This window comes from Sminthopsis crassicaudata, chromosome 3 (genome assembly GCF_048593235.1).
Source record: "Sminthopsis crassicaudata isolate SCR6 chromosome 3, ASM4859323v1, whole genome shotgun sequence".
Classification (NCBI taxonomy): Eukaryota; Metazoa; Chordata; class Mammalia; order Dasyuromorphia; family Dasyuridae; genus Sminthopsis; species Sminthopsis crassicaudata.
The window spans coordinates 525,033,682-525,058,478 of record NC_133619.1 but is presented as its reverse complement, the minus strand read 5'-3'; the positions used below and the strand labels follow the sequence as shown (position 1 = coordinate 525,058,478).

The window sequence follows — 24,797 nt, the reverse complement described above, 5'->3', positions numbered from 1 at the left end:
CTAAAAACAAACATTAAACAAAATCAAAAGCCTTCTCCTCTTCAATTATATCCAACAGTCCTCTCTACTGCAATACTCCCAATAAAAGATATCTAATCTGCAGAAGCAGGTTTTTTTTTTTTTTTTTTTTTTTGTCATCACCATAAATGGATCAGTCACTCCAGAAGGGCAGCCAACATTCTGTTGGATATTGGTGCTGTTTGAGGAATGCTACTCACCCTGGCTCCTATCACGGTTCCCCCTTCTTCCTACAAACCTGTTACAAACATCAATGCCTTTCATTTATTTAGCCCAATCAGAGTAGAGGCCCTTCAAGCCAAGAATGGTTTTAAATTCCTTTGTATATTCTTATACCAAGTACCTGTAGCACTGTACCTTGTACACAGCTCAATGAATATTTGTTGATTTTACTGTCTTAATGGACCTGATATAGGGAAAAATGAAGAAGCATCAAAGGAAGGGGGAAAGAGTTGATATTCTTGATGCATGTCTTGGATTTTTGTGTTTTTTATACTTCATCAATGTAGACTAAAATCACTCTATATACCTTAATAGATGATCTTTATAAATTAATATGGCCTCCCAAATCCATCCCCTTGTGACCTGTTTTGATAAGTTCCCCTCAATTTAGCGAACCCAGTTTTCAGATGATGCACAATCAACCGTTAGCACTATACTTTGTTAGCTAGGAGTTCCTTCAAGAACTTGGCCACGTGAGTGTGACTTTTGAGAACCAAAGGTTATTTTCCTGGCCAAGATGAAACATCAATATATGTTTGTGCTTGTTTCAATTTAATTTTTCATTCTGAACTGCTTAAATTACTAGCAAATGCCTAAATCTGCAGTGACATAAGTATTGCAGGGTCTACACTGCATCTATCTTAGTGGCATCCATCAGTGCCCAAATCCATTAAGCCTTTCTGTAATGTTGGCAGAAGGCAGAGGCCTTGCCTCAAGGACCTGATGTTTTTAGCTCTTGGCCAGACAGGTAAAGTGTCAACATGGACAAAAAAAATCTAAAGTTAGAAGACTCAGAAGCACCTAAAGGGAATCCACACGCCATTCCTTTTATTGTAACTTGTACATCTTGAATGTTCTTTGTCTAGACCACTGTTTCTTAATGCTTCAGCTCTAAAGTAAAGCAACCAATCATTTCTCATCAGTTCTCTTTTTCTTTCTTAGGTTTGGTCTGTGTTAGAATGTGGAATGAAAATTTCAGAAAATCAGAAATTTGTAGATATTAGAAGCTATAATTCTTAAAAAAAAAAATTTGGCACCTTATTTAAACATAAATGTTTAGGAACAGTACTGTTGTTGACCCTAGTAGGGCCCAGCAGAGAAAACTGACTCAACAATATATCTTTGTTCTCCAGAGACTGGGGAATCCACAGCTAGTGAGGGAGCTGCCCAAACAATACCAAAACAGATACTCCCACACACCATGAATATAGCTGGGAAGGAATAGCTTTGTCCCAATAGTCTGAGTCATGGGCAGTCACACCCAAACTCTTGTCCAAATAAAATCACCTCTTTAAAAATGGAAAATTCCAGCATTCATTTGAATCTCCTCTTATCTAAGTCTTTAAGTGGGTTGAGAATCATCCTGACTGGTCATCTGGCTCTTTCTGATTTTCCAGCTCTGCTTTTCTGAGTGCCATACAGGCACTTGCTGTACCACCAAAGTACCTAGAAGGATTTGCTTCCCAATGGAATTGCGAGAGATGTTCTGAAGATTCAACTCTCTCCTCTGTGCTCCCCACTCTCTGTCCCTGCTATGCTATTTTCAGTTATATACTTTTTTCTTTCAGAGGCTACTAGAAACTTTATCTCTTAATTACTTTCTCCAGAGGCTGCTATGTATTCTATAAAATACATTTCTCAAAACAATGACATCATCCAGAGAATTAAAAGTAGGCACTTTCCCCTAAATATTCCCCATTCACTTCGCATTCTCGGGAATGTATGCTGCTTCAACTTATATAAATTCCATAAATTCACACTTTAAAAAGAAAATAAAAAATTAAAATTATGAGTAATTACAAAAGAATAAAAATTAGGTCATAGTTCCACAAAAATTTGCCTCCTTCCTGAGCTATATCTCTAGGACGGACATCCTGGTCTTGTGAAGGATTTAAGAGAAGTTTGTTTTGCTGGGGGGAACATATGTGGAGAGGTGTTTGGTTGTTCAAATTCCACTACTGAGGAAAAGCATGAGGAAGGGGTGCTAGGAGACACCAAGCACACATCAGAGTTGCTGAATATTCCTCTGGTGCTTAGCTAGAGGAGAAGAGAATAGTTAAATAGAGCCGACCAGTACAGTTTTTCAAATCTTCCTGATAGTTAGCTCTGTTCTTTTTTCAGTCTCATAAATAACTGAACTGAAGAAAATAATGTATACAGGTTTTGTTGAAGTCTTCCACTGCCATAACCCATGTTGCTCCAGTTCACACAGCTCTAGAAGCAGAGCAGAGATACAGGCAAAAACTGAGAGTATGGAATTAATTTGGAATAGCCTGAGGCACCTGGATTCCAGTATTCTTGTTGGAAAATCTTTATTGTGAATGTTACAAGTGATGATTGGAGAAAATGATGCCCATGGAGCCACTGGTTTGCAGCACTGGCTGATTCTTTGGGAGCACACGTGTGCTGCTAACCACCAGTCTTCTTCCTGGCTTGCTTTCCTTTCCGGGGTTTGAGGATGGTGTAATTTACATACACTGTATGCTTTTCTGACAGGAAAGGAACATAGAATGCACGTAGTAGTTTTGAAGATCTGAAAAATTAAAAAGAGAAAAAATGAGAATTTTATTATTTAATAGAGTTACCAGAAGTTACAATTTTTTTCCCCCAAGGGTATCCAAGATGATTATGGGAAAAAAAATCAATAAACCATTATTAAGCATCTACTATGTGCCAGGTTCTAAAAAGATAAAAATGAAAACAGTCTTTGTCTTCAAGGAGAAAAACAGATATATGCATATATAAAAATACATACAAAAGTAGAAGTCATGTGGGAAATGGAAGGTAATGAGGACTGCAGGGATCAGGAAATGTCTCCTGTAACTGGCTCTCAAGCTTCACTTTGGAGAAAGTGAGGGGAATTCCAAAGAGTAGAGGAGAAAAAGGAATCATTCCAGGCATAGGAGACACCTTCAGCCACAGCTGGTGAGAATGGAGATGGAATGTTACAGGTAAGAGAGTGTGTGGCTGGACCAGAGAGCTATGAAAAGGAGGAATGTAGGAGAAGGTAGGCCAGACCCATAGTGTGGAGGGCTTAATATTTATTTTCTTTGAGCCAAATTGGTCAGGCAAGTTGGTACATGTCTCTATAAGCCCTACTGGGAAGGCTAAAGCTGGTGGACTGTTTGAGCACAGGAGATTGGGATTACAAAATCCAGGACAATATGATGAGTCCCTAAGTGTGATAACCTATTCTAGATTGGAAAAGGAGCAGGTCAAAGCGCTCATGGTGATCAGCTCTGGGACTGGGCCCATAAGTGTCTGTTGCATTTCTGTCTGGGTTAAATGGGGAGACCCATTCTCAAATGTAATAATACTTAAGCTAAATTGAATTCCTAAAACATAAGGAAAACCTGCAAACTGAATTTCTAATGAGTTTCTAAAGAGTGGGAATACGCTAAAGGGATAACTTCTATTAATAAGTTTAAAAAAAAAAAATACCGTACCACCTTCTACATTAGCCACTGTTTCCTGTAGCAATCATTTCTGAGAATAACCAAATTAGGGAACGATGTTTTCTGGCTTATAATGAAAGGGATGGATGAGGGATGTTCCATTACCTATGCTTCCTTCAAATCTCAATTGAATAAATGCAAGCGTGGTATTTGCATTGGCATCATAACCCCCAAGTCTGGCAGCCAACTGCAATGCCCAAACACAATACTATCAGGTTTGGCCCACGCACTTCCCAGTTTGAGAGCTGGCAGCACTCTTCACTCAATCAGAACTGCACTTCAACAATCAGCAGCTTAGAGGCTTTAACAGAGAAAACTGGTTCTAAAGAGAAAAAGACAAGAAAAGGTTGAGCTCTTATAAAGATGGGCTTTAAGCTTGGAAGATCAAAACCAAGGTGATCAAGAAGAGGAAGTGCTTTTGTTTGTCCAGAAATTATCTGTTCTATCTGTGCTACGTGGCTCAGGGGAAGGTCAAAATGGAAGAAAGTAAGCCAGTGTAAATACCTAAAAGTCCAAGTATAGTGCACATGACTAAAACTGGGCATTTTAATGAAATGTCATACTCCACAAAATACAAATAAGTACAAAATATAATTAGTACCTTGTCCTGATCAACTTACCAGAATAGAAAGAGATCAGGCTTACAAAGATCAAAGTAATTTCAAAAGATTATACTGAGTACTTTATGAGATATAATATGAACAAATATTTATTAGGTAGAAGGCACTTTTCAAGGTCAAGGGGATACAAAGAGATATAAGAAATGATGTCAGAGGATCTATGTTCAAATCTTGGCTGTGCCACTTATTTCTAGGACTCTAAGTCATCTAATCTTTATCTTTTTTCTTTTCCAAGAAAGTTGCACCAGATAGTACTTTTCAGGGCCTCTAATAGTTCAATACTACAAACTGCCCAAAATAATAATCTGTTTGAGAGGCCTGCATATGTACATAATATAAGATGTCAACCAGGTACCAAAAGACTATTATGGATTTCAGAAGTGATCACTAAGACCTTCACAGAGGAAGAGAAGGAGGAGAAGGAAACTTCCAACAATGAACAAGAAGGAAAATGGGCTGGAACATAAAAGGACGTGGGGTGGGGAGAGCGAGACATTCCACGTGGGAAGAACAGCATGACCAAAAGCATGAGGCAAGAATATATATGATGTATTCCAGGAACAATGAGTATACATCAGTGTGAATGGAAAGTTCCTATGAGCTAGTTGGAGAGGCAGAAAGGGCATAAGTCTGAGGAGAAGCAGGGTCTGCTTTCCATTGTCTTCATTCCCCAGTGCCTACCCCAGGGTCTTATACACAGGGATAGGGGTTTGTGATTTCACTAATACAGGGAAATCCTGGGTGAAGAAACTCCCTCTACCAATGAAGGTCAGGTCTTTCTTGATAACTTAGACTTTTAGATAATCTTACTCTTTGTAAGAAATTATAAAACATTACAGACTAATATGCAGGAGAAACATCCTTTTAAATATGGTTTATGTTTTGTTTTGTTTGACTATGCTTATATGATGAAATGGTGTTTTTCCCCCCAGTGGATGGGTGAGTGGAAGGCGAGAGGAAGGAAGAATTAGCAGTTGCTTATTGAAAAAAAAAATTTTTTTTTAATAAACCCCAACTTGGATTGGAGAAAAGTAGAGATTAAATTGTGGGAAGGCTTGACTGTGAGACTCAGTAATTTAGACTATTCTATGGGCAAAATAAAAATTACTCTCATTGTTATCTTTCTTTTGAATAAACAGGTAGTTCTAAAAGCACACAAGACTTTAGTGGGTAGAGAGGCTGTTAACATGCTACATGCAGATGGCCATATCAACAGTAAAAACAAGCAATGAGAATGAGTTATATCTTTTGTTCTTGTCAGGAAATAACAAGTGGCTAGGCAAATGTTTCTCCATCCTCCTGAGCAGGTAACCTACCTAGACTAAGAAGCTAGCCCACTGAGGACAGACTTTGGTTCTGATTTAGACATATCATTACCCTGAACTAGAGAGAACAGGATCAGGTCTTTTTCATCTGGATTTATTGAGTCAAGGAAGGAACTAATTCTCACTATTAATTCCTCCACCACCAGTAGACAAAAGTGCCTCTGGCATTGTACTCCATAAGGAAAGGGAAAAGAAACTTCTAAGATCCATACATGAGATTATGTAAAAGACAAAGATAGAGGTGAGGGGGGACAGGGAATTCAAGAAAGAGTCCAGAAGATGTCTACTTGTTCTCTAATCGTAGATATGAATGAAGACTGGCAAACCAACTTCATGTTGCTTTTTCCCTGCAACTTTTACTAGTGACTCATAGTAGATCAACACAGTCTATCTTTTAGCACACAAAATTATCAATTTTCACCAGATGATGGAGTGAGAAAAACACTAAGTATGCTTAGCTCCATTCCCATCTCTGGATTGGAATGAGATTCTGTGTTGGGGGTTTTTGTTTGTTTTGCTTTTTTTTTTTTTAAATAATAAATTCATCTGAATTCTTCATCTTTAACACTGCAGCTGCCTTTCTGCAAATCTTTCTAACCAGTATCTTTGATATACTAACTAAAGACTATGACCTTTTCAGTCTCTGGTAAGTGGTAGGGTTGTTGTGAAAGAAGGGAAATCAAATTTATTATTTGCCTTAATGAGGAGATAAGAGTCTGGCTGCTAGAATAGCAAGTTTATAACAAGTATAAGTACACATATACAAAGTTGTACACACATTCCTCCACGAATTAAAAAGTACAAAACAAATACCTATAAAAGTAATGAAATCAATGGTCCTCACATTTTATAATTTTATAACATAAAAGCCAAACAACATTTGTGTAGAAACACAGACAGCCCAACCTAAGGAGATATGAAATACAGCCCCCTCTCATGAGAGCTGGGACACAGACCCTCCCCTTGAGAGAGTCATTCATGCAGTGAATGGATGGAAGATGAAACAAACTTGGACAAAGCAGTTGCCTAAACAGCATAATTAGCTGATGGCTCAGAATGTTTTCTAATTCAATTACCCGACCCATTTATCAGGGCTGGGAAGCATTCTGCTGTGGAGATTTAAATCTGCTCTTGCTGACGTCAATGGAAGACTGTCTGCCAGTCCCCGAAGTCTCCAATTTAGGAGGCTCAAATAGATCTGGTAAGTCCATTTTTCACTTTCAAAAGGAAACAAATCTAACACATTTAGAGAAGAGGTTTTTTTGTTATTTATTTTTAAATTATTCTTCCAACATTTAATATCCTCTGTGAGCCTAAAATCTAAAACCATGGCCAGTTTTCCTCAAGCAACTTTTTGCTAATGCAGCTTTTTGAAGGAAGTACGTTCATTCCACTTATAATTCATAAATCTAAATACAAATTGAATTCTGAGAGTAATCCTAGGTAAGTGATCCACTATCCTCATTCAGGTCTTATGCCACAGACTACTTTAAAACCCTTTGCCAATAAACTTGGGAATTTCAAAAAGAACTAAGTCTGATCACAAATATCATCAGTGAAGTCTGGGGAATGCCTCTTAAGGAGCTGGATGGTACAGTGGATAGAGTGCTAAACATAAGAATTAAAAAGACCTAAAATCAAAGAAGGAAAAAAAAAAAAAAGACCCAGGATCAAATTTAGCTTTAGAAACTCACTAGCTGTATAGCTCACTAGCTATATAACTCTAGCTAAGTCACTCAACCTATGTCAGCTTCAAGTTACTTCAACTATAAAATAATAATAATTAGATTAGATTTAGGGAACCAAAATTATGAGATTAGGGTTCCTGGTGGTCAGGGAGTTAAATGATGAGGTTAGTGGCAGGATTGGGGTTCAGGGAACCAAATGAAAAGGTTTCACTCCCCTAATTACACTTGGGATTCAGCACATGGGTAGGGAGTTGTGAGAACCCCTCTTCTGGCGGTGCAGAGATCCTTTGCAAAGGAATGTACCAACCTGAAAAGCCAGACTAATAAAAAAGATGCTTATTATAGGCATTTGGAAGTCAGCCTTTGCTATGCATGAATAGAAAGGCTAAATTCCTTAGTGGAGGAGTCCTGGCAAAGAAGTAAAGTTTCTAATAGAGAAATCTCGACAGAGAGATATAAAGTCTCATCAGGGAAATAGGTGAGGGAGATAAAGAGACGGTAATGCTGAAAAGAATATTATTCCAGTGGGCAGAGGCTGCTATGCCAGGAAGAGAGAGTTTCCTTGGCATGGCATATTAGGTCCTCTGCAAGGATTGAGCCCCAAGTTTCTGTTTTTATGAGGAAATCTGAGACAGAAGTTTCAATTGAGTGAGATTCCCTCAATGCTATCACTGCCCCCAGCCCTAGAAGAGACCACTTACTAGGGTAGAAAATCTTGGAAATGAATACTTCAACTAGTGCCACCAAGATAAACCACTTTATCTTGGTTCCTTGGGGTGGGTCTCACAGAGGATTCAAGGAGAATTTCTCCTTGGAGTTTCCAGAGATTTTTGGAGTTCATCATCTCCCCCTCAGTCACCTCCAAATTCATTTGGAATCTCTGTGCTGCCAGAAGGGGGTTCTTAAAACTCCCTACTCATGTGCTGAATCCCAAGGGGAATTAGGGGAACCAAACCTCTTCATTTGGTTCCCTGAACTCCGATCCTCCCACTAATCTCATCATTTAACTCCCTGACTACCAGGAGCCCATATCTCATAATTTTGGTTCCCTGAATCTAATCTCACTAATAGCATCTATTTCCCAGGGTTGTCATGGGGATCCAATAAATGCTCCTTCCTCTTCCCTTTCTATTTTAATGGGCAGAGAGCATGGGAAGAGGAGCTAAGGCATAGTGGTCAAGTTCAGAAAGTTGGAAGAGGAGCTGGAAGAGAAATGACAGATGGCTGCTCTTTCAAAATGGGAGTTCCACAAGTAACTAACAAATGGGAGAAGGGATGCTGAGGGATGGTGAGCTATGGTAGTGAAGTCAGGAGAGTCAGAAAGTGGAGGGAGGAGGACCCTTGTCCCACACTGCCTTCCAGGGCACTCTCCCACCCTTCTTGATAATTTCAGCACCTGGCTTCACTGTTCCCTCTACCTCCTGTCATCAGTGTCTTCTCACTTTATCCACAAAACACACTTCATTCAAAAGGACCAGCTCTCTTGGTGGTGTTCAAGAATGGATCTTCCTTGTTCTCCATCTCTGCCTGTGGAATCTACCCAGTGACCTCTCAGCACATTCATGTTCTCATGGACCCTCTCAACGTACCAAGTAAATCTTATTTCCAATTTCCCTTATCTTACTTCACAGAATCCCAGAATTATGAAGAGCTGGAAGACATCTCAGAAATCATCTAGTCACAGTAGCCTAAGGTCACTGTAGCAGTAAGTAGCAGAACCAAAATTCTACTTGATTCCTGAGTATAAATCTTATAAAGTCTTACTCTGACTCAGTACCTGCTTTGGGCTCACTCTTCCAGCTCAAACAGACATTGCTGGAAGGTAGGGTGCTCCCCAGGGAGCCCTGGGGCTGACTAGACCAAGCCCTTCCCTCACAGGTGCTGGCTGCTTTGGTTCTCTCTGATGGTCAACTAGAATGCTGAGTTCTTGGCAAAAGTATTCACTCAAATCACATGGCAAGAATAGCAGATCCAAAGCCCTTTCCCCAAAGACATGTTTAGGCAACACACAGAACCATAGCAACTCACAATCCTGAATCAGCAGGGCCTCAATAAGCTGGCTTTTATCGGGAAAAGGCCAGGAAGTTCATGGCAGGGTGCACCAGTACTGAAGTGACAGAGAAGTCACTCTATAATGATGATAATGACAAAGGCTTGCATTTACACAGAGCTTTAAGGTTTGCAAAGGACTTCACAGAGATTTCATTTCATCTTCACAATCACTCTGGAAGGTAAGAGCCATTATTATCTTCATTTTACAGAAGAGAGTTGAACAAGTGAAGTGACTTGTTTAGATTCACACAACAGACATGAATCACAGGCTAGATGTGAACTCCCATCCTCTTTTCCCAGGTCTAGCACTCTAGACTGTGCCTGGCTGCCCTTACTGCTCCTACATAAATCTCAAGTGAATGGGCTGATCAGTGCAAAACTGGGCTGGGGAGGACATTCAGCACCAAGCCATGGCACTTCTGTTGGATAAGCTGCCTGTGGAGACTCCTCACATTTTCTTTTCTTTTCTTTTTTTTTTTTTTTTTTTTTTTTTTTTTTTTTTTTTTTTTTGCTGAGACAATTGAGGTTAAGTGACTTGCCCAGGGTCACACACCAAGGAAGTGTTAAGTGTCTGGTCAAGGCTTGTGCTCTATCTACTGTGCCACCTAGCTGCCCCTCACATTTGCTTTTCAAAGAATAACTGCAGTCTCTACCAAATCAATGTTCTGGCTCTGACTTGGGTATGCAAAAAGCCTTTGCTCCCAGGTTTGTCATCCTAGCAGAAGGCAAGAGTGGGAGACATAAGGTCTTTTCCCTTTGAATCATTTTTCCTGGTTAGAGCATGGGTTCTTCAGTGAGGGACCCCATCCTTACTTATAGCAACTATTTCCTAGGCTGTGTATTAGGAATCTTCTACCCAAGGGCATGCAAGAGACAAAGGTAGGCTAAGAGTCTTGCCCAGTTCATTTTTTCAGGTGGTCTTTTTATAGGTAGACAAGTTGCTCTTTTCTAAGACCCTTTCTAAAGTATAATTCAATTCTGGGGAAGACCTGCTTCGGCCTATTAGGTGGCTTCTTGATGGGCTCTTGGTCACTTTAATAAAGGCACTGATTATATTTCCATGTTATATGTGTTATATGTTAACTTCCTCAGCTCCTAATACTACCAGTTTTCATTTGTCTTTGGCAACATACAAGGCTAATCAGACCTCAGGCCAACCATCATCCAAACCGCTCTACCAACAAGATCCTGGTATCTGAATTTCCTCTTTGGGTGCCCAATTCATATCCTACCTCCCTCACAATATCATTATCTTGCTCCTATATTTCGCTATCACTGTAATTTTAGGTACTTTATTTTAGGTATTCTTCCTGTCTCTTGCAACCAATCCAGATTCCCATAAGGGTTAGTTACCTACTGATCCTCCTCTCCTCAAGAACATTACTTTTCCTTTTTCTTTCTTAATGAGTTAGTGTCTGGCTCACAGTCTTACCCTCTGTAGCAACTTCTCTTATTCTGGGAGATTTCAACATACATTTTTAAAATTGGAGGCAAGTAGCATTCTAAATCACTGACCTTTTGGAACCATAATTGATCATTTTATTGAACATTTCAAATTGTTTCTCCCCATATTGTTCATTATTATAATATCTGTTCCTAGTTCTACTCACTTCATTCTGTATTTAAAATGAAGTTCAAAAGATGAATATGAGGCAGAACCCCAGAGTTGTTTCAATTTGCATTTCTCTACTAATGATTTGCATCAGATGATAGAATAGATAGAGTACTGAATCTGGAGCCATGAAGAAGTCCAGCTTCAGATACTTCCTAGATGTATGACCCAGGGCAAGTCACTTAATCCTGTTTGCCACAATTTCCTCATCTGTAAAATGAGCTGGAGAAGGAAATGGCAAACCACTCTAGTAGTTTGACCAAGGAAACTCCAATGGGTCGCAAAATGTTGGACATAACTGAAATGACTGAACAATTACAAAAATTAATTATTTGGGGCAATTTTTCATATACATTTTGATTACTTGGGTTTCCTCTCTCTACCCACTGGGAAATGGCTTAGTCATATAAGTATAAATACATTCCTTAAATATCTTGAATTTAAGACCTTTCTCAGAGAAATTTAAATATTTTCCCAGTTATTTTATTTCCCTTCTAATTTTAGGTATATTAAATTTATTTCTGTAAAAACTTTCAAAATTTACGTAATCAAAATTATCCATTTTATCTTCTTTGAAGTTCTCTGTCCTTTTTTTGTACCTAAGTCTTCTCTAATCCATAGATGTGAAAGTTAATTATTTCTTTGCTCCTCTAATGATAAAATCTTTAATTTCTAAGCTATACATTCATTTGGAGTTTATCTTAACATGTTGGTTTGTAATGAATCTTTGCCAAATAGCTATCTAGTTTTCCAAGCATTTTCTCAACAACTGAATATTTTCTCCAGCAACTGGTGGCTTAGGTTTTATCAAACAGTATGCTACTGTGTATGTTTGTTTCTACATGTTATAAGCCTCATCTGTTCTACTAACTGCTCTTGGTCCTAGATTTTTAAAAAAATATATTAAGGAAGAATCAATTTATTCACATACTTTCTAGTGTTTTAAATCAAAATGTATGCTGATTTTTGTCAAAAAAGCCTTTTCAACACCTACTGCAAGTATATAGGTGTGGGGGAGGTAGGTTTTTGAAGGGCTTTGAATGTAAGATGATTTTATATTTGATCCTAGAGGTGATAGAGAGTCACTGAACTTTAGAATTGAATTAGAAGGGAGACATGATCACTTTAGAAAAATTACTTTGTTAGTTGAGTGGAGGATGGACTGGAGTGAGGAGAGCCTTGAGGCAGGAAGACTCATTGGTAGGCTATAGGAATAATCCAGATATGAGCTAATGCCTAAAGAAACCACTGTGAGAGTAATCGAAGAGAAGAGAAGGAGGTCTATATGAAAGATGTTATAAGACAGGCATTGGCCACAGATTGGATAGTAGAGGTGAGAGTGGAAAGTCAAAAATGACACCCTTATTTCCCCTATGAATTTAATGTACTTATATTCCATGATCTTGAAATAGGTATTTTTCTACATGCAGTTGTATTCAGTTTTCCTTTATCTGGTTCAGATGAAGCTGAGGTTTGTGAATGTTCATTTTGTCTAATCCTTCTTCTATGTTTAAGTAATCTCATGCTCCTACAAACCCTTCATCTTCCTTTCTTTCCATCATAGTCTCCTATCCCTCTCATTTCTGATTTCTTCAGAGACCATCAAAACAGAACAAATTCACCTATAACTGTATCTACCTTTGTATCATATTCGCTGTTCTCTCTGGTCCTTAAAGACATTATGGTTTTGAATAGAACTCTATTTTCTCTCTATTAGTATGTAAATAATCTATTTCATTACTTTTTAATTAAACACATGTAACTTTTTCTTTTTAATTATAGCTTTTTATTTACAAGATATATACATGGGTAATTTTTCAGCATTAATCCTTGCAAAACCTTCTTTTCCAACCTTTTCCCTTCTTCCCCTTACCCCCTCCCCCAGATGGCAAGTAGACCAATATATGTTAAATATGTTAAAGTATATGTTAAACACAATATATGTATACATATCCATACAGTTATTTTGCTGCACGAGAAGAATCGGACTTTGAAATAATGTAAAATTAACCTGAGAAGGAAATGAAAAATGCAAGCTGACAAAAACAGAGGGATTGGAAATGCTATGTAGTGGTTCACACTCATTTCCCAGAGTTCTTTCGCTGGGCTAATGAATAGCTGGTTCTATTCATTATTGAACAAATGGAACTGATTTGGTTCATCTCACTGTTGAAGAGAGCCAACACGAGTAACTTTCTATGTTTATTTTGGTTCCTTTAAAAATGCATACTCAGTTCTGGCCTTTTCATCAAGAATGCTTGGAAATTCCTATTTCATCAAAGATCTATTCCTCACTTCTTCCCCTTTCCTCTCACAGGATTATCTTTTTCCAGACAGCCTATTTTTGATCGCAAATATTTATCTATTGGTGTTTTGGAATAGTGTTTCTTCCCTTTTAAAGTGGCAGATGTCAAGTATTCATCTGTGAGCCAAACTGTGACTCCTTGGTACTTGAATTCTTTCTGGCTGCTTGTAATATTTCTTCTTTGACATGGAAGTTCTTAATTTTGGCTAAGATAAACAGGGGTTCTTTCCACAGGTGATTAGTATATTCTATTTTCATTGTGTCCTCTGGTTCTAATAGTTGTAGGCAGTTTTTATTTGTAATTTATAGGAATATAGTATTCAGGCTTTCCATTGGTTTGGATTTTCATATAATTCAACCATTCTTAGATTATCTCTCCTCAAGCTGTTTTCCAGGAAGTTTATTTTCTTCTGGTTTTTTTTTTTTTCACCCCTCAGTTTTTGGTTTTGTTTTCATATATCCAAGGTATCAATTTTCTTTGCCATTCTTTTCTCCCTAGCTAGCCTATTTATCACATTTCATTTCTTCTTTTTATAATCCTTGTAGCCAGGACATTTTTTTCTCTCTCAGGTTCCACTTGAACTTCTTGGGAAGTTGCTCTTTGCCTGGGGTTACAATCCTGAGACTTTTTTGAGACAAGGTATTTTTTTTTTCCTAATAGTAAATAGTATTTTTCTTGATCTACTCAACTCAGCAGCCTCCTTGTCCAGGTTGACTAAAACTCTACTGCAATCCTGAATTGGGTGCTTGGTCTTAACTGAACTATCCAAGACTGGGACCCTTCTTCTCTAAGAATTGTTGGAACTTGTGTCCTGCTCTAGTCCAGGTCAAGGCTGCCTATGTGCACAGTTAGGCTAAGGTTTCCTGGATGCTGCTCAGGGTCCCTCATCTAGGGGCCACGGTTCCAAGCAACTTTTTCCTCTTCTTGCTGTGGGGTCCAGAGCCATCCTAATCACTGGGGTATGCTCAGGGCCATTTTCTCACTGACAAATAGCTCATAGTTCTACTCCTCCCTAAGCTAGACATAGTCCTTCTTCTTCCTTTTTCTCTTCATGTAGGGCTTACTACTTACTCAGGAGTTCTGGGCCCACCTTGAGTTGAGCTCTGCCTGGATCCCTCTAATGCTGAACTCTAGGGCCACTCCTCACTGGGTTCCAGACAAAAGGCTCCTGGATACTGTGTTCTGCCCAGACCTTCTCTCTTGCCATGGAGCTCTGGGCTGCTGATGTTTTAGTCTAGGCTCCAACCACAAAACTCCAAGGCAATTCTTGAACTGATCTGTGCTTAAGGCTTTGCTCCTATCCCCTCTTGGGCATCACTGGGCTCATTTCAGAGTACTCCTCCCTACTCCAGGTACTCTGTGGCTGCTTTTCTTGTGCTTTCAATCTACCTAGCTCTGAACTATTTCAGAGTTTTTGCAGGATTATAATTGTCTTTCTATGTATCTCTAGGCTAAGGTGGAGTTTATAGGCAATACTTTTTATTCTTTTTGAAATATCTACATTTTTATATCTTTCCTAGAGCATTTGAGAAAGAGTTGGACTCCTACAGACTAAAAAAAAAAAAAAAAAACTACTGTCTTCCCACAATCTCCCAACGACTCATGCATTCTTAAAAAAATCTTTATTATATCCTATCATGCCCTTTAACCATACAGCTTTGCTTCTCTTAGCAAAATTTCTTGAAAAAGCCATCTACCATCAAAACCTCCATTTCATCTCTCATTCTCTTTTAAATCTGACTTCATCAATCAAATGAAACTGCTCTCTCCAAAGTTACGATTGCCTGTTTGTCAAATCTAACAGGCTTTTTTCCATACACATCTTTCAGTAACATCTGATGTGGCTGACTGCCTTTCCCCCTGGATTTTTTTTTGGATTTTGGAGACTTTGCTTTCTTTTGGTCCTCCTCCTACTTCTGTGACTGCTGCTTCTCAGCCTCTTGTGTTGTATAGTCATTTTTCATACACACATTATGGGAGACCTGTCCCCCAAGACTGAATCTTGCCTTCTCATTTCTGTTTCTTTACACTCTCTCTCCCTTAGTATTCTTATCGGTTCCCAAGGATTTAACTATTATCACTAGGCTGATAACTCTCAGACCTATAATCAAGCCCTGTTCTCTCACCTGAGCTCTAGTTCTTTCTTCATCACCAACTTCTTGTCAGATCCTTTTCAGACTGACAGTTCCAACTCAGCATGTTCAAAACAGGATTCATTATGTTTTCCACCAAGTTGTTCCCTTTTGTGAACTTTCCTTTTATTTTCAAAAGATCTATCTTCCTAGTCACCATGGTCTGAAATCTTGGTGTCCAATCTAATCATTTCCTCTTCTATAACATCTTTCACACATGTTCCCATCTCTCTACTCACATAGTTATGCTTCACATTCAGTTTCTCATTTATTACTTCTTACCTGAACAATGAACAGCCTCCTAAATAATCTCCTTGCCTCAAGTTTTTCTCCACTCCAATTCATCTTTTACTCAGCTACCAGCACTTTCCTCAAGATAGGTCTAAGCAGATCACATACATTTCCTCAATAAGCTCTAATGACTCTTTGTTACCTCCAAAATCATATAAAGTGTTTGTTGATCATTTAAAGCTCTTCCAATTTACAGCTTATGGGTAGGAGAGGTATTCTTAACCAAATGAGGGTTGGAGACAATTATAAAAATTATGATAATGTAAAAAAAAGAAAGAAAGAAAGAAAACAATAAAAATTTATTTTAAAAAATATATACAAAAAAGATCTTTATAATCTGGCTCCTTCCCACCTTCCCATTTCTCTTACATTTACTTCCTATGATCCAGTCATATTGGCCTGCTTGCTTTTCCTCATGCATGACACATAATATTCTGTCCATTTTTTTTTTTACTGGCTATTATCCATGCCTGGAACATTTCCTCTCCCAGCCTTGAACTCTTAAGAAGTTCCTTAAGGACTTCATATCATCTGCTCTATAAGTCCTTTCCTGCTCTTCAGAACTGTTAGAGTCATCTCCACTAAGGTTACCTTCTACTTACTCGGTATTTATCTTGAAAGTTCTGATTATACTTGTTATCTCTTCCCTACCTGGAGAATGTAACTTCCTTGTTGACTGATCCCTTCTTTTTCTCCCTTTCCAAACTGGACAACTAGTTGCTTCCTAATTTCCTTCTTTCCTCTCTTATACCCAAACATTTGTACAGATTGTTCCCATTCCTGGAGAAATTCCCTCTACAATTCAGTCTACTGAAATCTTTCTGATGTTTCCCTTTCCCTGATTCCCTCAGAAAGAAACGACTATGACCTTCTCTTCAATCTCTTTTCTTTCTCTGTTTGGCCTCTTGTAAATCCCTGAGATATTCCAACTTGTCTTATGATTATTTCTGTATGTATCTTATTCCTCTCCAAGACTATAAATTCTTTAAAGGCAAGGATTCAGTTGACTTTTCTGTCCCCCATGACACTGATCTAAGTACAGTTTCAAGAAAAAAGCCATCTATTGACAGCAAGATGGAGTCAGTTTCACCTTCACAGCAGTGTACATTAGAAATTGGATTTATTATTTTTAAGTGGCTATAAATCACGAATATGAAACACAACTACTGGCCATTAACACTCATTAAGCACTACAATGCACTCCTTCAAAAAGCAAGATTGACTGGTATTGCTATTCAAGATGGAAGATCTCAAGGGAAAGTGGAGACACCAGAAATTGATAGAGGGAAAGACAAGGGAAACTTTTTTTATAAGTGGTACTCTGGTAAAGGAACTGTAAATTGCAGGAACCAGACTTTTCTATGTGACTAATATTCAAAGAGCATAAATGAAGAAAAGGCAGGGGGGAAGGGAGTGCTATAGTGACTGACACATGTGCAATTACTAACTGGGATTCAGAACTAATTCTATTCAAAGGACTCCAATACTCACTCAGGAATTTTGAACTGTTGGCATAGAACTAAATTCTGTCAAAGGGGCATAATCTTACTTTCCACCTGGGTAGTGAAAGTTACAGATGGGAACAGCTTTCTGGATTATTCTGTGAACCATATTGTCTATTTTTTTGAGAAATCTCCTCAGGTAAGAAATTGCTCAGAAATGAGCCAACACGTGAGAAAATGCATCAGGAGAACTCCTAACTTGGTTCTTTACAGTGGGATCTGTTTAACAATTTCTTCAAATGTCATTATAGCACTGAGACAAGAGTCTTAACCCAAGCTGCCACATAGGTTTTAAATGGCTACAATGGCCATGGCCTGGCAACATGATGCAGTGACAAGTATCAAGGTAACGGGATTGGGGAAAGAAGAGAGGGAGAACTAAAAGAAGGTACAACCCCATGATTTCATATTTATCTTCTATAAACTACCTTGATTTACAGCCATAGTTTAATCTTTAAAATCCAGATTAATTAACAAATTTCCTGAGAACATATATCCATCTTTAGACAACTTACACATTTCTTTCCTATAAGCATCATTTCTCTTTATATCTTTATAAATTTTATTCATGAGAGTTTCCATCCTGCTTGGGCTGACTTATTCTTAAAATATGAAACCAACAGCTCCCATATGTCATTTCTCTGTACTTGATGAAATCTCCTTTACTAAAATGTAATAATGTGTATGTCACTATGGACTGATACCTAATTTCTCTCTAATGAAGATCCCAGAATTCCCATTCCATTTTGGAAAAACAAGGTCCTCCTTATTGATCAGAATCAGTTCTAGACAGGAATTGTCCTTCTTTACTAATCTGAAGGCTGATGTTACTATTCGGGTCAAGTCATAAAACTATTAACTAGTTTGATTTTATCAGGGAGAACCTGGTCTGTAGCATATTGCTTTTGTTTCCATCTCCATAGATGTTCACCCAAATGTTCTTCATGGTACAACTCTTTTTTGTTTCTAGATTTCCTCAGGAGCATGTAGTTTCCTGATACGTAATACTCTTTGCTTTGCCTTTACTTTATCTTGTCCCTTTTGAATAAGGAAAGCCATATAGTAAAGTCATATACCAGTCATAACACTTCAATATTATGTATGATATAAAATTTGCCTCTTCAACCTGGAATCTTTCATTTTCCCTCCCTGTTTCTCCATATTTATGTACTTACATACAGATATTAAGACCATGTGTTTTCTTACTGCCTCATTCCTTGTATTTTGTCTTCTCTGACAAATTCTAGGCAATTCTATTGCTATTTTCTTTCCTAGGCTTTTCCTGCTTCCTTTTTTAACTAACTGCTTTGACTTTGTGTGAGTATAAACCTTTTCATTTTTGTCTCCCCTTCCTGCCCTTTCAGTTTGAGAATCTTCTCTCTTATTTCTCTAAAAATAATAATAATATTATATGGTTATTTGCTGAGAGCTCCCCTTTTCTTACTCTTAAAGAAGAAGAGTATTTATAAATATCTTATTTCCCAGATGCCTTTTGACACTATCTCCTCTATCACCCCAGTATTGGAAAAAAAGGTAGCCCTTCTTGTCACAGCAAATTCCTGTATATGATCCCATTTCATCCTATCCTCTCCAATAGATTGCTCCCACACTTATCTTCAAAGGCTCCTTCCCTAAAATCTACAAATATGCTCTATTTTTCTCATTCTCAAAAAATCCTTTACCTGATCCATCTATCTCCATTAGTTAGGGTTCCAAAAATTCCTTGAGAAGTCCATCTACAAAGGGAGCTTCCATTTCTTTCCCTCTCATTCTTTTCTTAATCGTCTATAGGGTGGATTCTGACCTCTTTATTCCACAGAAACTGCCTTCCCCTTTACTGTTTTCTCAACTGCCAAATCCAATGGTCTTTTCTCAAGCCTCTTCTTTCCTGATCTCTGGGCAGTCTTTGACACTGCTGATCACTCTCTCCTATTCTTGATTCTTTCTTCTTTCTAGGTTTCATGACACTTCTCTCTTCTGCTTATCTCCTATTTATATGACCACTTCTTCTCAGTCTTAATTGCTATATTTTTATCCAGATCATGCCTACCAACTGTGGTTTTCCTACAGGAATATGTCCTAGGCCCTCTTCTCTTCTCCCTCAATACTATTTCACTTGGTGATTTCATCAGCTTTCATTGATTAAAATATCATCTCTCGGCTGATGTTTCTCAAATCTATTCATCCTGTCATAATCTCTTTTCTGACCTCCAGTTTTGCATCCCAATTGCTTATTGAACATATCATCAAATTGGATATCCAGTAGAAATCTTGAACCCAACATGTCCAAAATCAAACTCATTATATTTTCCCCAAGACCTCCTCTCTTCCAAATCTCTATATTACAATTGTTCCCAATTCCTCTAAGCTTGCAAACTCGATTCCTCACTTTAACATTCCCCCTATATTCCAATCTGTTACCAAGGCCTGTCAATTTTGCCTTTGTAACATTTCTCACATTTGTCCCCTAATTGCCACAACCCTGGTGCTGACCTTCAATACCTAATACCTAGATTATTACAAAAGCCTACTGATTAGTCTCCCTGTCTCAAGTCTCTTCCTATTCAGCTGCAAAAGTTATCTTTCTAAAGTAGATTAAGGAAGAAAGGGGAAGGCTTATTGTAGAAGTTATAATTTTACACAGAATACATAGTGGGGAGTACTATGATTTCTCCTAGTTTTGACTCTTTTGCTACTCTATTAATTCCAGTAGCTTCCCCTCATCTTTAGGATCAAATATAAAAATCTCTGGTATTAAAAGCCCTTCTTAATCTGCATACATGTGGATATGGGCCCACGCATGCATACTCTCTCTCTCTCTCTTTCTCTCCCCCCCCCCCTTTCCAGTCTTCTTATATTTTACTCCCTTCCACATAAACTGTGACCAGTGACATGGTCTTCTTGTTGTTCTTGCATAATTCTGGGGAGTTTGACTATCTGTACTCTGTGGCTAGAATTATCTTTTCTTTTCATCTCCATCTCCTGCATTTTTCTAGTCTCAACTAAAATTCCAACTTCTTCACAAAGCCTTTTTTTTCTGACCTCTTTAATCTTGGTGTCTTCTCTCTGAGATTATCTTTAATTTATCATAAGCAGATAGATAGATAGAATATCTATAACCTATATGCAAATAAGATAGGAATATAAGCATATCTACATTGATCTATGTAGATTTGCAGGCTTTCTCCTCCATTAGACTGCAAACTCCCTGAAATCATGAACTTTCTTTGTATCCTATGTTTAGTTGTGATTGGCACACAGTAGTGAATACTAAAAGCTTCTTGATTTGACTTGAGTAGTTAAATTATTTTTTTTTTATGATCTTCTCTGTCCCTTAATTAGCTAAGAATTCTCTCTACTAGCTATCCTTGTAAAAAGGTAACTCCCTTAATTATGTTCTAGTTTTTTTAAAAATGTGACCTTTTATATGTAGGTCATATCCATTTTAAATATAATAGTCTAAGCCTAACTTTTTTCAGTTTTTCCAGGAGTACTTGAGGCATAAAAAGTCCTTCTCCAAGTAGTTTTATGTTCTTGGTTTATCAAACATTATTACTTCATAAAGTAGTGAAAATACTGGAAGCAAAATTAAATCTTCAGAAAACTTGAATTGAGACCCAACTGACCTCTATAACCCAAGGGAACTGAAATTGGCAGGAAGCCAAAAAATTAAAACTTTGCCAATCTTTCTATAACAAGCTATTTTTATCATCAGTGAAAGAAGAATAAAAGGCATTATAACTGAAAAGGAAACATGGTGCCATAGAAAGAATACCAGCTCAAATCCCTGGGTCCTGCTACTAGTTATTATGACTTTATCAAGTTATAATAACCCCTCCACTTCATTTTCCTCATCTGTAATTGATGAGAATAATAGTTGTACTACCTGCTTCAGAAGGTCATTAGGATGATTAAATGGGATGGTTTAATTGTAAACCATAAAACATTACATGAATGTAAATTATTATTATTAATTCATGAGTCTGCCAGGGACTTTTGAGTTGGATTATGGGAACAAGAGAGGGGCTCCCACTAGAAAACTGGTAACAAAGAGAGATGAGCACTGGATCTTCTCATTTTATGCCTCCTCAATATGCCCTATTTCCATCATATAAAAACAACATACAGAGTACTCAACTTTGGAATTTAGATTTGGAAACTGCACAAGATCTATCTCAAATTCATGTCTAAAACTGCGCTTTTTTCCCCCATGTAACCTGCTCACCTACTGAATATGTGAATATAGACAAGTCAATTAGCTAATTACTCTGAGACTTAGTTTCTTCATTTATAAATGCTTCCTTTCCTACTTTTCAGGATTAGTGTGAAGATGAAAATGAGACAATGAAAAGCATTTTGAAAACTGTGAAGTCCTACAAATAAAATGTTATCATTATTATGAATCTGTGAAGGATACTGCTTATTTAAAATTCAAGTTCTAGCCTCAATCTGCCAACTAGCCAAGCCTAAATTTCTTTCAGCCAAAATCAATGTACCCTAAAATAGGGAAATTCAAATCTTACACTATGTAGATCCAGAATAAAAGCAAAAAAGCAGGGGACCTGAGAAAGCTTATTTCCTTCTCTCCAGGAAGGTGGGAGGAAAGTAATTGCTCATAGAAACAACAGTATCACCATTTGCTTCAGTAAATACAAGGAGACTCTGGAGTACAGGAGCCCAATTCTAGCATTATGGAAAGGCATTTCTTTCCAGACACTAGGAGCCATATATTCCCACCACTGGTACAGACTAGTTCACCAGCAAGCTGGTAATTTATTGCAACACTCCTGCTTCACTCCTCCCTGGGGAATCTCAGAGTTGGCATTATGTCCGCCCACTTGTCAAGCTATTTTATACAAGTAGCAATTATATCAAGCTTCAAAGGAAAAAAAAAATACTGTCTTATTTTAGAATGTATGTAATGCAAGACAGCCACAGAGTGACAAATGTGCCTAGTTTTTAAAGTGATACTGTCAACTAGTTTAGACTCTTTCTCCACCAAAAAAAATTTTTTTAAACTATTGTGGGTTAACCTAGAAGTCTGGATGGCCTTTATAAAGTTAAATAACTACAAGCAAAATAGAAGTGATAGGATAATTACCTCCCTTATCATAAGAGAAAAGATTGGGGAAAATGGTCACTGGTGCTATATAATCCGGGTTTCACTCAATCTTATTGCATCTATAATCTCTAGTGCTCCAAGAAACAGAGAAGAATCTTTAATCCAGCTTGGCTAGAACATAAAAAAGATGGGGAAGTTAGGCCAACAGGTCCTCAAATATCTTCTTCAACCTGGTCACTTTGAAAGACTTGCGCTACTAGAATAGGGCTTCCTTATTCTCCTCTATTTATCATAATTGTAAAGAATTTTCCTAACAATTCCAGTAGAAAACAGACCCTTCCTACATTTGTGCTAATCAGAAATTCCTGAGACTACACTATTTATTTTCCTATTTTGAGGCTGACGTTATCCTAGAATCTAGCAATGAATGCTAAGGACAACAACAACAAAAAATTTGTTTTTACTTTTTAAAGTCTATGTTAGTAAGAATAGGAAAATCACCCTCTGCCTGGATATATGGGCTGATGGGTATGGAGTGAAGACACAGCTGCTTAAGTCAATCTTATATTGCTTTTGTTTTCTTTATCAAGGAAAATTATTTTCCAACTGGAGAAAAGAGGTGAAAATTGAATAACAGGGAATTCAAATGGAAATAAGAAAACATATCAGAGTATCTAGCTGCCGTCAATGAATTTAAGTCACTAAAGTGTTATCACTGGTATTTTAAAATAAATTACATTCTAGGATTATGAAAGAACTGATAATAGGATCGGGAAGTCATTTTGGTGACCTCTGAAATATGAGAGAAAATGCAAGGACAGTGGGATAAAACTGAAGAAGGATAAATGTCTTGATTTTCAAAAGGAGGCAAGGGCAGAGATCGAAGAACAGGCTAGGGAGTTTGAATCCAATTCCTTGAAAAATTATAGAAGATAGTATTATAGGGTTGATTTTCAAGCACTAATTAAGAAAGGAAAGTACTAACCACTAGAATCAGCATAGATTAAGGACAGATTTATCAGAACTAGCTTCATTTCCCTTTTAATGAGACATTTGACAACATCTTATATCTTTGTGAACAAAATGGAGAGAGAGATGACCTTGAAGATGGTATCATTATGTGAATTCACAACCAGATAAATGCTTTAGTATACCTTTCAACATCTTAACTGATAGAATATAAAGTCAATAAGCAGAAAAAAGAAAAAAAAAAGACTAGAGATAATGCCATAGAGGATTGGTTGAAGGAGCTAGGAATGTTTAGTCTAAAGAAAAAAAAAAGATTTAGGACAGAGATGTCAAACACATGGCTATGGCCAGAATCAGATTAAAATGTAACTGGGAAAAATTTAACAAAATAAATAAACTTCAATAGCATATAATGTTAATATGTAGTTTTAAAAATTAATATGCAGTATGCAGAAAACCTTATGTATGATCTAGTGGCCCCCATTTCTATGTGAGTTTGGTACCACGGTCTTGGGATAACTCTGATAGCAATCTTCAAGTATCTACAGGATTGTTATGTAAAAGAGACTCCATTCATCCTACTTTGCTTTAAGGAGCAAAGCTATGGGTAATAAGTAGATGTTAATCTGGAAGATCAATGTAATAAAAAACTTCCTAAACCATTAGAATCATCCAAAAGTAGAATGGGCTGTTTTGGGAAGTAGCAGATTTCTTATCACAATAGTTCCTAGTTAATTAAGGATTGAATTATATGACCTTGAGATCTCTTCCAACTCTGAGTTTATTTGTCCTGGAATGTCCCAGTCCAGAATCATTCCTAATTTCTGAGGACCACTATTACCAAACATTTAACTTAAATTCCTTCCCATTCATGAGGTCAGAACAAGAAATGAATGTGACAAATTAAAACTTTTGAGTAAACTACATTATGAATGTGAATTGTGGGAATTAATGTTCTGCTATCTATTCTTAATCTTAATTGTCCTTATTTAAAAAAAACTTTCTTATTTTGGTTCTATCATTATTTTCTAACAGTGCCATATCATAAAAACAAAGTTAAGTAGACAGTAAGAAAAATCATGAAGACATTTCCTAACTATTCACTTCAAATATACTATTCTCTAACTGTTCCCAATGCTCATGTTATATTCATTTCTTCATGTATTAGGGAAATTATCTAGCCTCACCCATCTAGATTCAAATGAAGTCCCTATTACAACAAGACCTGAGCTCCATATTCTTTACGTGTGTCCTAGTTTCTCTCTCTCTTCTTTGAACTCCTACAATACATATAGTTGGAAACACACACACACACATATACACACACACAAATACACGTACCCCTCTGAAGCCATGATCTGTGTGTAATACAAAGGTTCATAATCTGGAATCCAAAGAAAGATGTCAGGAAATCCACAAGCTTAGATGGGATGTGGAGGAGGGATAACATTTATTTTTACTAACTTCTATCTAAAATTTAGCATTTCCTTCAATGTTTTAATAATCTAAGAAGGGATTCGTATATCACTAAACCACTAAAGCA

The 24,797-nt window shown here is 37.3% G+C and overlaps 1 protein-coding gene across 2 annotated transcripts in view; it reads right to left on the bottom strand.

The window, feature by feature from the left end:
• Nucleotides 1-2,502: 2,502 nt before the first annotated feature.
• ALG9 (ALG9 alpha-1,2-mannosyltransferase) overlaps nucleotides 2,503-24,797 on the bottom strand; it is a 128,096-nt gene continuing 105,801 nt past the window's right edge. For both annotated transcript variants that reach the window (XM_074304281.1, XM_074304282.1), the window contains exon 15: nucleotides 2,503-2,773. In XM_074304281.1, the coding sequence (XP_074160382.1) occupies nucleotides 2,650-2,773 (124 nt within the window). In that variant the 3' untranslated portion in view covers nucleotides 2,503-2,649. The remainder of the gene's footprint in view (nucleotides 2,774-24,797) is intronic.